This window comes from Malaya genurostris, chromosome 3, assembly GCF_030247185.1.
Source record: "Malaya genurostris strain Urasoe2022 chromosome 3, Malgen_1.1, whole genome shotgun sequence".
NCBI lineage: Eukaryota > Metazoa > Arthropoda > Insecta > Diptera > Culicidae > Malaya > Malaya genurostris.
The window spans coordinates 141,197,697-141,211,725 of NC_080572.1; the positions used below are offsets into that span (position 1 = coordinate 141,197,697).

Below are 14,029 nucleotides of genomic sequence, written 5' to 3' on the forward strand. Positions count from 1 at the left end.
TATATATATATAGGGTGATTTTTTAAGAGCTTGAGAACTTTTTTAAACAATAAAACGCATAAAATTTGCAAAATCTCATCGGTTCTTTATTTTAAACGTTAGATTGGTACATGACATTTACTTTTTGAAGATAATTTCATTTAAATGTTGACCGCGGCTGCGTCTTAGGTGGTCCATTCGGAAAGTCCAATTTTGGGCAACTTTTTCGAGCATTTCGGCCGGAATAGCCCGAATTTCTTCGGAAATGTTGTCTTCCAAAGCTGGAATAGTTACTGGCTTATTTCTGTAGACTTTAGACTTGACGTAGCCCCACAAAAAATAGTCTAAAGGCGTCAAATCGCATGATCTTGGTGGCCAACTTACCGGTCCATTTCTTGAGATGAATTGTTCTCCGAAGTTTTCCCTCAAAATGGCCATAGAATCGCGAGCTGTGTGGCATGTAGCGCCATCTTGTTGAAACCACATGTCAACCAAGTTCAGTTCTTCCATTTTTGGCAACAAAAAGTTTGTTAGCATCGAACGATAGCGATCGCCATTCACTGTAACGTTGCGTCCAACAGCATCTTTGAAAAAATACGGTCCAATGATTCCACCAGCGTACAAACCACACCAAACAGTGCATTTTTCGGGATGCATGGGCAGTTCTTGAACGGCTTCTGGTTGCTCTTCACTCCAAATGCGGCAATTTTGCTTATTTACGTAGCCATTCAACCAGAAATGAGCCTCATCGCTGAACAAAATTTGTCGATAAAAAAGCGGACTTTCCGAATGGACCACCTAAGACGCAGCCGCGGTCAACATTTAAATGAAATTATCTTCAAAAAGTAAATGTCATGTACCAATCTAACGTTTAAAATAAAGAACCGATGAGATTTTGCAAATTTTATGCGTTTTATTGTTTAAAAAAGTTCTCAAGCTCTTAAAAAATCACCCTGTATATATATATATATATATATATATATATATATATATATATATATATATATATATATATATATATATATATATATATATATATATATATATATATATATATATATATATATATATATATATATATATATATATAAAACTTTCAATGGAGGTCATACGAATAGTAGTTAATTGCAAACTACTACTTTTCTTTGAGGATTCAAGCTATACTAGTATTCCGTTCGGTAAGGGAGCACCTCATGATATTTGCGAAAGAGAAGTGAGATCCCGTGACTGAAAATATAAAAAAAAATAATCTTACTAGACAGATAGAGTAATGAAACGTATCGGATATATATTTCATGGTCCGTTAACGCATATCCTTGAACGAAGTTGGATAAGCTGTTTTTTCAGCGATTTAAAATTACATTGAGATGCGGAACTTCCTGAAAAAAAATGGTCTGGAGAAGTTGACGAATATTGAGGACACAACTATTCCTTCAGCTTCAAGCAGTACGATTCACGACTTTCATCTGATTTCCATATAAATTATATGGGATATTTTTATAACTTTCATTATGATAACGTCCATTTAGATTTGACGTACACATTAAATAAAAATTATAAGTTTCTATATAATTTCTATGAATTATATTCGGCATATGATTCATATGACAAATCTAATGAGTATAAATAAGATTTTCATTTCAGTGTACAATGTGTGCATTATCATTTTTCATGTGCAGATTATTTTACAAGATCCATGTTTGTGTTGAGAGCAGTTGTATTGAAAATCAAATGTGAAACTTATTTATTAGCAATTATGTTTGTTATGTTTTTGTAAATGTCATCCAATTTCTTGTTTACAATACGTAGCAGATTGCATGAGTTTCACAATTGTTTTTTCGCTGATTTTATTACTACCTGTTTGATATGATCAACGCATGAGTTTTTGCATCAGTTGCACAATCGTTGTGAATAAATGTTCGTAATAACGGATGAACTTGAAAGTATGTTGCACAACACAGAAAAAGACACAGTTGTCAAACACAACCACCCACATTATCAGATCCGAATGGATTCCGAATCAATTCCGAATCGGCGAGAAATTTTCATTCGGAATTTCATGTGGAAATCATAATGAATTCCGAATCAATTCCAACTCCAGTGCAACAACCGATTCCGAATGAACCGATCCGCCTACAACCGGTTGATTCGGAAATCATTCGGAATTGAGTGAGAAGATGCGTACTGAATTGTCAATTCGTCTTCTTCTTCTTCTTTCCTGATTTTGCACGTTTTCGTGCTGATTTTCAGTTTATTTTTAAACGAAAACATTATATAACTGAATATACAAATTTAAAACTTCATGTTTTTCGGATATACAGAACTAGTAAATAACCAGTTCTTCTTAGAATCCCAATATAAACTATTGAAATTCGCTGGAAATTAACAAAACGGCCTGCCTTAGTCAGCATCATCCATTCCTCTAGCTGGAGTGTAGTGAAATGGCTTAAGTCGCTTAAATTTCACACTAACACATTCAAAAAATGAGCGAATATTCAATGACATTTATAATGTCACTGTCAATCAGGTTGATCGAGCTGCCAACTCAGACGAAAATTCTAGCACTGAACCGATCGAGCACTGAAAAATCATGCAGTCGAGTAAGAATTCATTACGCATTCCGTCATTTCGATAATGTGGGCATGCTTGCTGCAATCCAGTCCTTGCACGGTGGTGGTTCAACAATTCGAAAGGCGGCTGAAGAATTCGACATTCCGCGGAAAACTTTAGAGAAGTAAATGATGATGATTTGTTTAGTACATGTTATATCGAAAATAAACGTGAATCTTATTGATTGTATTAAGGAAAACAGTACAGTAGAGTAAATCTATTTAAATTACGGAGAAAATGTAATTATTGTTAGGGTGGTGGTTCTGCCCCACATAGAGGGCACTTATGCCCCGCACTGCGAATATTGAGCTGCTCAACAAGCATCCGAAAATTACATGTATTGATTATCGTATTGAAATGTTTTTTGGGCTATCGAGGGTACTCCTGAAAATACTTCATAAATGTATCAATAATCAAAATCAGGCGTTAATTTATTGTAGAAACATGAATGCAATGGCACATTTGCCCCACCATCCCTTACGGTTTAGAATAGCAATTTTACCAACATTTCCGAAGTAAGTATTACAATTTCTTGATTTGAACAATAATTCCATTTGTATTCATGTTTTTTTTTTGTTTCAATTATAGAGGCTTTAACATCTTAGGTCATTCGCCTCTTCGGACCAGAAAATCTTTCTGACCCTATGTGCGGGGTTGGGAATCGAACCCAGGCGGACTGCGTGAAAGGCATCGACTATCCCATCACGCTATACCCGTCCCCACATATTCATGTTTGTTGTGATAATGATTACGGATTACGGTAACTTTTTCTTATGCATACTGTATTGCACTTATCATACTATTGCGCAGTTTTCTTCAGTTTTAGAAAAACATTGATATAAAATATTATATGTGTGTGAAATGTGCACGCAGAAATAAACAAATTAATCTTAATGCTAATTCCAGAATTTTACCAACATTTCCGAAGTAAGTATTACAATTTCTTGATTTGAACAATAATTCCATTTGTATTCATGTTTGTTGTGATAATTGTAGAGTACAGGCCCCTCAGATGAACTCAGTCGCAGGGTAGAACAAATGTAACTTTAGACTCAGGGAGAAACGTCAAATGGAGGATAATAAATATTACTCTTCGGATACGAGCAGACGTGTTTTTTATTTGTTGAGCGACGTTACATTGGCGACGAAGGTGGGATTGTTTTTTTTTTGGTCTTCTTTGTTAAGCTGCAACGAGTGGCTGAGCGACACCAGGGAAGCAAAGTTGAGGTTAGTTAATCCTTTGCGTTAAACTTACAACTGTGCCAACTGACTCTATATACTTGGTAGAATTGATCAGCAAAGGAGTTTGAAAATACGTTCCCGTGATTGCGGGTGTATTACAATTCTACTTTCAGAGCTTAATCTTTGTGATTTATGTTGGTTTGTAACTAAACTAACGTGGTTGGCGGCCATGTTTGTAAGTTGGTTGAAATGTCGAGCACTGTGAAGATGGATGAAAAAGCTCGAAAACTGTTAGTTTTTGAGGAAAGAAATATCGCTAGCTGCTGGCAACGATTGAAAATGGTGAATCCGAATGAGTTTGAGTTGGCTGATCTTGTATGAATATTTCGGAAACTGTTGGTTTTTGGAATCGAATTATCGCTAGTTGTTGGCTACGATTTTGAAGCAAGAGAAGTTTTGACTAGCCAGGGTTGTAAGCCAAAGTGGAAAAAAAAACAAACTTGGTTTTGACGAAATGTTTCGAAAACTGCTGGTTTTGGAAAAGATTTGTCGCTAGCTGATGGCTACGATAGGGGATGGCGGAACTGAAAGGCTGAGGGCCATGATTGTATATCAGGAAAATAGGTAAAGCCGGTAATTGATGATTAAATGTTTTGGAAACTAAGAATGAATTATCGCAAGATGTTGGCTTCGATTATCACTTGTGAGGCTAGGTGATGAAAACTATTGATTTTATTGTATGAAACACTTCTAAGGCTTAGAATTGAGAAATGAATAACCGGCCGCCAGCTATGATTGGAAGCAGAGAAAACAGTTTTTTTACCTGAAGTTTTAGTTTTATTGGTTTGGAGATATGTAATGGTTGAGAAGGAATAAAATATATATGTATATGTTTGACAGGCTTATGAAGTTTTATTTTCTTAGCAAGCAAATTTCGATAGAAATATTTTGAAGAATTTATCAAAATTTGTAAATTAATTCTTTTTTTTATTGTTTTTTTAACGAAGCTTCTGTCATGGATTCACTACGGCCGATTGGAACGTTCAATATGAACATTGAAGAGAACCGTCTTGCCGCTGAATGGACAAAATGGAAGCGGCAACTGGAATGCTATTTTGAAGCGTGTGATATAAGTAGTCAAACAGAGCGAAAAGCCAAATTATTATTTTTGGGAGGCTCAGATTTGCAAGAACTTTATGATAATTTACCGGAAGCTAAACTTGTTCCTTTGGTATTGGCAGATCCCCCTTACTATGATGTAACAATTAAAGCACTTGACGATCATTTTGAGCCTAAACGAATGATTGCGTACGAGAGATACGTTTTTAGACAAATGAACCAAAAACCTGTCGAAAGACTATCAGATTATGTCTTGAGACTCCGAATTCAAGCAAAACGCTGTAATTTTACCCCTGATATTTTTGAAGAAATGATTGTTGATCAGATTACAGAGAAATGCAGTTCAGATGCACTGCGTATGGAAATTCTCAAGAAAGATAAAAGATCACTGAACGAAATAGTGGCTTTGGGAACTACAATGTCTGATTCAAAAACAAAATCTCAGCAGATGGCTAAAGACTGTGGTTACAAGGACGGAGGTCAGGTAAATTGGATTGATAGAAGAGGCTCTTTTGTTAAGCAGAGACGACCGGTTATGAAAAAAGGAGTAATTTCATCGTGCTTCGCATGTGGCCATTCTGGTCATCTAAAAGCTAGTAAGCTGTGCCCGGCAAGAAATGTTAAATGTAACAAATGTAACATATTAGGCCATTTCGCTCGATGTTGCGTACGGAACGGTCAAGATCAAAACAGATACGATTTATTTGGAAAACGTAAATTTTATTCTCAAGGTTATACGGATGAACAACCAACTAAACGAATTAAATCAGTTATAGAAGAAACTGAAGATGATCGTCGAAAAGAACAAAACGAGGGATACGTGTTTTATGCGATGGGTAAAAACGTGTTCCATTTCGAAGTCGGAGGAGTAATAATTCCAATGACTATTGACTCCGGAGCTGATGCTAATATAATCTCTGCTGATACATGGAAGCAAATGAAAGATTCTGGAGTAAAAGTTCTTGAGGCATCCAAGAAAACAGACAGAGAACTGCGATCCTATGCATCAAAGCATGTACTGTCAATTATTGGCATGTTTCGAGCTGACATTATGGCAGGTGGGAATCACGCAATAGCAGTATTTTATGTGGTAGAGGGAGACAAACAATGTTTATTGGGAGAGAAGACTGCTCAAGAGCTTCATGTTCTAAAAATTGGTTTCGACATAGCAGCAGTTAAATCAGACAAATGTTTTCCGAAAATACGAGGGATGGTTGCTGAAATAGCCATAGATAAAACCGTTCAACCTGTTCAACAATCTTATCGTCGAGCTCCAATTGCTCTGGAGGAAATGATAGAAAAGAAATTAACATATCTTTTAGAGCAAGACATTATCGAACGTGTTACACAACCGTCTCGCTGGGTTTCGCCTTTGGTTCCCGTCATGAAAAACTCGGGGGAGGTTCGACTTTGCGTGGATATGCGTCGTGCCAATCGGGCAGTTATTCGAGAGAAACATCCGTTACCCGTTATCGAAGAATTGCTAGGTACCATTAATGGAGCGGTTCGTTTTTCGAAGCTGGACATCAAGGACGCCTACCATCAGGTAGAAATTTCGGAGGGTTCTCGAGAAATTACAACATTCATCACCAAATATGGTCTTTTCAGGTAAATTCTGGAAAAAAAATCTTTGTTTTGTAATTATACAAGGACTAATAATTCTGCATCTCTCAAATAAAAAAAAATGTTTCAATACAGGTATAAAAGGCTAATGTTTGGCATATGTTCTGCTCCCGAACTCTTCCAGAAGGCAATGGAATCTGTGGTTGCAGGGTTGGAAGGGGTTCTCGTGTATTTAGATGATCTGATTGTTTTCGGTAGAACGGAAAAGGAACATGAATTTAGACTAGCGGCACTGCTGAAGCGTCTGAAAGATCATGATATTCTTCTGAATTCAGAAAAGTGTCGCATAAACGTTATGAATTTGGAATTCCTCGGGCACGAGTTGTCGGTAAAAGGAATAAGGCCTACAGAAAATCGAATTCAAGCTATCAAACAGTTTCGCTCACCTGCAACGGCAGCCGAATTACGAAGTTTCTTGGGACTAATCACGTATGTGGGACGGTTTATTCCAAATTTGGCCTCCAGAACAGACCCACTTAGATTGTTATTGCGTACTGGTGTTACATTTAAATGGACCCAGCAACACCAATCGGCTTTCGAATCAACCAAAAGCGAAATTGAGAAAGCCAAGTTTTTGGGTTTTTTTAATCCTAAGGATTCCACCATTCTTATAGCAGATGCCAGCCCAACAGGGCTAGGAGCAGTTTTAATACAGGAAAACGTTGATCAAACAAAGCGTATAATTGCTTTTGCCAGCAAGGCTTTAACGGATCTTGAAAAAAAGTATTTTCAAACTGAACGAGAAGCTTTGGCTCTCGTTTGGGCAGTGAAGAAGTTTCGTTTGTATCTTCTAGGTACAAAGTTCAAATTAATAACGGATTGTAAACCATTGGACTTTTATTTTCACATCGATCTAAACCTTGTCCACGAATTGAAAGGTGGGTTCTGCGACTACAATCATATCGATTCCAAGTTGTATATGAGCCAGGGGCCACAAATTTGGCGGATGCATTATCGCGATTATCGGTGGTACAACCGATTTCGTTTGAAATGATGAATGAAGGTTACATAAACAGTTTAGTATCTGCTGCGATTCCGCATGCGGTCACACTAGAAGAATTGGGAAATGAATCAGTTAGAGATACAGATATAAAAGATCTCCTCACCGCATTAGATGGAGGTCCATGGCCAGATACGATTAAGTCATTCAAACCTTTCGAGTCAGAACTCTACCGGTCAGGAAATATAGTTCTGAGAAGAAATCGGCTGATAGTACCAACAGTTTTGCGTAACAAGATTCTTGCATTGGCTCATGAATCACATCCAGGTATCGGGACAATGAAAAGGCGACTTAGACAGAAAGTATGGTGGCCGGGCATGGACAAGGAAGCGGAGAAACTAGTAAAAAGTTGTAAGTCCTGTATAATTGTTTCTTCCCTGGAACCTCCAGAACCATTAAAACGCACCTTGATGCCGGAAAGAGCATGGGTTGATCTGGCAGCAGATTTTGTAGGTCCGTTGCCATCTGGGCATAACTTGTTAGTCATCGTAGACTATTTTAGTAGGTTTATCGAAGTGATTGTAATGAATCGAATTACCGCGGCATTAACGGTTCAAGCATTACACGAAACATTCTGTCGTTTCGGGATGCCGGAGACATTAAAGACTGATAATGGTCCCCAATTTGTTAGCGAAGAGTTAAATTCGTTCTGCAAACAGTTTGGAATAGAATTAAGAAGGACAACACCATATTGGCCTCAGGCCAACGGTGAAGTCGAAAGGGTCAACGGAATGTTAACAAAGCATCTGAAAATCAGTCAGGCAGAAGGAACGGATTGGAAGTGGGATCTACGCATGTGTGTTCTCATGTATAACTCGTCTCCACACTCAACAACGGGAGTTGCTCCAGCGGTTCTAATGTTTGGGCGCCTACTTAAAGATAAATTACCAGCATTGCAGTACCTTCCTCAACAGTCAGTGGACGAAGTTCGGGATCGAGATCGGATTCGTAAATATGAAGGAGCGCGATACGCAGATCATCGCCGTCAAGCCAAGTTAAGGGCGTTACAGGCTGGGGATGTGGTGGTGATTAAAAGGTCACATAAAGAAAACAAATTGTCATCAAATTTCAGTCCAGAAGAATGGATGGTCGTTGAACAAATTGGATCGGATGTAAAACTTTGTTCTAAAGTCTCTAACCGTGTGTTGCATAGAAACATTGCGCATTTGAAATTGATTCCAGAACCAGACGAGGAGCATTCTATTTACTCTTCAAAGGAGGGTTTTAGTCCAGATAAGGCACAGCCGGAGCAACAGGCGTCTCAACTAGAAGCAGACATAAGTAAAACAGGTCGTCCGCGAAGAGATAGTAAACCGCCGTCACATTTGAAGGATTTTTCAGTTGGCTAGTACTATGTTTAAAGAAAAATAGGAGTTGTAGAGTACAGGCCCCTCAGATGAACTCAGTCGCAGGGTAGAACAAATGTAACTTTAGACTCAGGGAGAAACGTCAAATGGAGGATAATAAATATTACTCTTCGGATACGAGCAGACGTGTTTTTTATTTGTTGAGCGACGTTACAATAATGATTACGGATTACGGTAACTTTTTCTTATGCATACTGTATTGCACTTATCATACTATTTAATAACTTTTTTTTGTGCTTAAAACCTTTCTATTTGTCGAATTTTGGGATGATTCGTCTGTTGAGTGAAATTCAACTACTTTTTAGAAAATAAATATATCAACTCAAATATTGACTTAAAGGTAGCGCTTCGCCGTGGTCACGGGAGTTCGCTGCCTATCCCGGGGTTTCACGCACTTTACCCAAAATTGTGAGAAAACGGGGAAGAAAACGGAAATTCCAAGAACATACGATTCTAGATAATTAATTTTTCTATCGATTCGTATATAAATTGTGCCTGATAAACATTTTTATCGAAAGATTTAGTGCGATTTCTAAAAATGAATGAGTTTTTCCTTATTCTTTCGCACGCACACAATGTCAACGCATGCATTGGGGTGTGCAAAATGCTACATGCGGTAGACGCTAACAACATTTCTTTTGTTTTCGTTGTCCGTTCTCTCTGCGTAAACGTTGAATATAGATGAGTAGAAAATGTAAGTAAGTGTTACTACTTTGTAAAATAATTTCTATTCATGTTTCAGTAGAACCAGAAATCAGTAAAGATTTTCATCGCTACTAGCTTTGACGCTTTGTTGAAAACGTAGCACATCCCTACATATGCGAGTTGTTTATAGCGAGAAAAGGGAAAAAGAAAACCAAATTTTAACAAAACTCGCACGAAATCTCGCGAAAGAAAAGCTTTCTAACTGATATTTTTCGCCAAATGCATAGTAAAATCATTTACCTACAATCGTATGTTTTTGATTTTTCGTGAATCGGGTTAGTATTTTAGAAATTTGCAATTTAGGGTGAAATTTCGGCGACAAAGCTAGAGGAAGCAGTGAGTTGTCTTACTTCGACCTGACCACGGCGAAGCGCTACCTTAAAGTTTAAACTATTCGCAAAACAGTTCACAGCAAGGGTCAGATCGCTTAGTATATACAGTTTTAATGTATAGACAATTTATAAAAATGAAAATTTTCTTTTTCATATTCATATATAATATTTTGACTTTTCGAAATTCTATGTTTAATTAATTGGTGAATCAATAAAAAACAAATTTTTTTTTTTTGGACATTTTTGGTGGGCGTAGGGTGATTATATATGGAAAATTGTGTAATTTTGGACCACTGCCAAGTCGGTGATCCATTGATTGATGAATCAATAGAAGATCGAATTAAATAATTTTGCATACTTTATGTGAATGTGGCTCAATGTTAAAAATTGCAAATTTTTAAACTATTGCAAACCTGATACTCTATTGATTAGTTTATCAATAGCATTTCGATTAGGATTATTTTGGGCATTTTCAACGAGCGTAGGGTGCCTGCATATGGATAATAATAATTTTTTGACTAATCTCATTTCGATGCTCTATTGATTGTTCAATCAATAGCATTTCGATTAGGATAATTTTTCACACTTTCAGCGATCGTAGGGTAGCGCAATATGAAAATTTGTAAATATTTTAACTTCTACTAATTTTATATTCCATTTAATAGTGATAGTTTTGACATTTTCGACGAACGTAGGGTGGTGCTATTTGAAAAATTTTAAAATTTTTGACTAATTTATTAATTAATTTATTTATTTATTCAATGTCGATTCAATGTTCTATTAATTGTTGAATCAATAGCAGTTCCAATATGACATTTCCAGCGAGCGTAGTGTGGTCCTATTTGAAAAATGTTAGTATTTGAATTTGCAGATTAGATGCTTTATTGAATTAAATTCGAATATGATTATTTTGGACATTTTTAGTGGGCGTAGAGTGGCTTTATATGAAAATATGGGAATATTTTACCTTTTGCTAATTCAATGTTTAATTGATAGCAATTGGAATATTAGAATTTTAAGCATTTTTTTTCGGTGGTAACGCAGCTTTATATGAGAAATTGTGAATTGTTTTGGCAAATTGGATGCTGTATTGTTTAATATATCAATAGTAGTGGTGGTGAATCATACTATTTAAACATGCAAATCTTCGAAGTGCCTGTGATTTTGACACGCTATTTTTTTGCTAATCAACTGAAATAGAATTTTAGAATGCTGTAGGTAGGCATGTCATCGAACCATAAATAATAAAACTACGCATCGAATCAAGCTCAATTGACCTTCCCCGATGGTCTGTCAACTGAATGGTTTGGAATATATTGCTTTGCTGAACAGCAAGCGAATTTTACCGTAAACCGAATGAACAGTTTTTGCATATTTTTGCTAGGAAAATATTTTTGAACAAATATGTACAAAGCAATGGTGTTTGGTGTTTTTTTACCACTACTGGTATGGAATTGAAAATGCCTGAAATAACTCGATTTAATTTACTTTATTATTTTGACTCACCAATTTATTAAACAGAATTTGGAAAAGTAAAAATAAATCCCTTTTTCCTATTGAGCCACTCTACGTTTACTGAAAATGTCCAAATTATAGTCAAAAAGTTGACAAATTTTGCATATTCAGCCACCATACACTCGCTGAAAATGTTCCAAATTATTAAATTCTTATTGTTATTGATTCTATAACCAAAAACCCTTCTTAATCCACCTAGTGGTGTGATAATGCCTTTCTCTTCTTTCTTAACAGTCTCATGAAAATATGTTTCATACTTTTATCAAATAATTTTGGATACTAATTTTGACACCAATTGATTCAGATTGATTCGAGTAGTTCACAAAAGCATGCTTCAGTGTTTATGTCACACAGTCAGCATCATTTTTCAAAACTAGTGCTTGACATTTGCGTTGCCTATTTGTAATCAGTGATGCTAATCTAAAAAACCCTTCTTAATCCACCTAGTGGTGTGATAATGCCTTTCTCTTCTTTCTTAACAGTCTCATGAAAATATGTTTCATACTTTTATTAAATAATTTTGGATACTAATTTTGACACCAATTGATTCAGATTGATTCGAGTAGTTCACAAAAGCATGCTTCAGTGTTTATGTCACACAGTCAGCATCATTTTTCAAAACTAGTGCTTGACATTTGCGTTGCCTATTTGTAATCAGTGATGCTAATTTAAAAAACCCTTCTTAGTCCACTTAGTGGAATTTTCATATATCTTTAAAAATCACCATAGGGGGGAGTACATGAAATTTTCGAAATCGAAAAAAAATTTTTGATGCCAAAAGGCTTAGAATTGCATGAAACGTCGAGATTTAGTGTCATCTCGAAAAAAAATTTTTTTGAAAAAATCGACTTTTTGGGACTTAGAATAAATTTTCAAGTCCCAGAAAGTTGATTTTTTCAAAAAAAAATTTTTTTGAGATGACACTAAATTTCGATGTTTTATGCAGTTTTAAGAGTTTTGGCATCAAAAAAAATTTTCGATTTTGGAAATTTCATGTACTCCCCCCTATGGTGCTTTTTCAAGATCGATAATTGTCAAACCTTTACCACCGGGCAGCACCCCTTAAGCATGTCCGATTTAGGTCAAATTTTGCATGAAGGCTTTTTTCGAGGTGCTTAAACTTTTGAGCACTAGAACTTTACGAAAATAGAGTTGATCCCAAAATTTTGGCACCCTTATACATACAAGAGCGGTAAAAATCAACATGTTTTGTCGGTAACGTCACTTATACCATCATATATCTGGAACCAAAAATCACAACCATTTGATCTTCGAACATGATCAACGGCCCGACAGTAGCTTTCAAACGAGCCCAAGTTTGTTAAAATCGGTTGAGCCATCTCTGAGAAAATTGAGCGCGTTCAAATATCTTCGAAAAGTGCACACACATACACACACACATACACACACACATACACACACACACAGACATTTTTCGATCTCGTCGAGCTGAGTCGAATGGTATATAACACTATGGGTCTCCGAGGCTCCGTTCGAAAGTCGGTTTTTCCAGCAATTCTAATACCTTTCTATAGAGAAAGGCAAAACTATTTTACTTACTATTTTCCATATCGAGCCACCCTACGCACACTGATAATGTCCAAAATAATGCTATTTTAATTGCTTTTGATCGTTTTATCAATCATGCAAAAGAATTCTTTTTGTGCTGATCACGTGTGCATTGATAATTTCAAAACGAGGATGCGAGACTTGAAATCAACAAAGCATCGCATCGAACGCAGTTTACTCGACCCTCGCCAATGGTCTGCCAACCGAACGGTTCGAAACAGATTGCTTCGCCTAACACCGAGCACAGAACACCTTCGCATTAAACGAGGGAATAGTTTTCGAGCCTATCGCATGCTTACGCTCGGTGAACAGTTTTGAGTAAATTTGCAGAAGCACCGGCGTTCGGTTCGCAATTTACCACCACTGTCTATAGTTTTCTTCTTTTCAGCACTATTCATATACAGTGTATTAGGATTGAACCGATTTTGCAATAACATCGGAATCCGGTTGATATCTGCGATATAAGCAGTAGGTAGTTCCATTCTTGATTTCAAGCGTGCCTGTGGACGTAAAATTTTCCAAGAAATTTTATTTATTTATTTCGTCAAGCAAATGTAGACTCGTTCTTCGTGAATAATATTGTATGGATTCCATACTAGGCTGCAATATTCCAAAATAGGTCTGACATATGTACTGTATAATATTTTAATTGTGTGTGGGTCCTGAAAGTTGTGACTGAAGCGTTTAATAAATCCCAGCATGCAATTTGCTTTATTGATTATGGTATAGTAGAGTTCCACAAAAGTGAGCTTGGAGTCTAAGATTACGCCTAAATCTCATACAATTTTGCCAGCATCCATTGCATTCAGAGTGAATGTCATGAATTCTAAGAGATTTGTTGTAGTTGAGCGGCCTTTAAAAAAGCCATGTTGTTTGCTTGTTATTACATTTTTAAGTTGATGAAAAAGATTTTCGTTTACAATTTTTTTCAAATAATTTCGGAATGCAAGAGATAATGGCTATTCCACGGTAGTTCCGAATGTTAGATTTTGCACCAGATTTAAATAATGGTACAAGGAAGGAAGATT

General features: G+C 36.3%; 1 protein-coding gene across 1 annotated transcript; it reads left to right on the plus strand.

The window, feature by feature from the left end:
• Positions 1–6,100: 6,100 nt before the first annotated feature.
• On the plus strand, positions 6,101–8,862 carry LOC131434009 (uncharacterized protein K02A2.6-like). The gene is made up of 3 exons (XM_058600629.1): positions 6,101–6,498; positions 6,712–6,942; positions 7,392–8,862. The coding sequence occupies exons 1-3, from the start codon at positions 6,101–6,103 to the stop codon at positions 8,860–8,862; spliced, it is 2,100 nt and encodes a 699-aa protein (XP_058456612.1).
• The last annotated feature ends 5,167 nt before the right edge of the window (positions 8,863–14,029 follow it).

Bases quoted from the DNA above. Each gene is read 5' to 3' on its own strand.
- LOC131434009 (XM_058600629.1), top strand. From the start codon at position 6,101: ATGGTTGCTGAAATAGCCATAGATAAAACCGTTCAACCTGTTCAACAA. The intron at 6,499-6,711 runs GTAAATTCTGGA...TGTTTTCGGTAG, and splicing joins ACCAAATATGGTCTTTTCAG to AACGGAAAAGGAACATGAAT. The intron at 6,943-7,391 runs GTATGTGGGACG...ACGAATTGAAAG, and splicing joins AGTTTCTTGGGACTAATCAC to GTGGGTTCTGCGACTACAAT.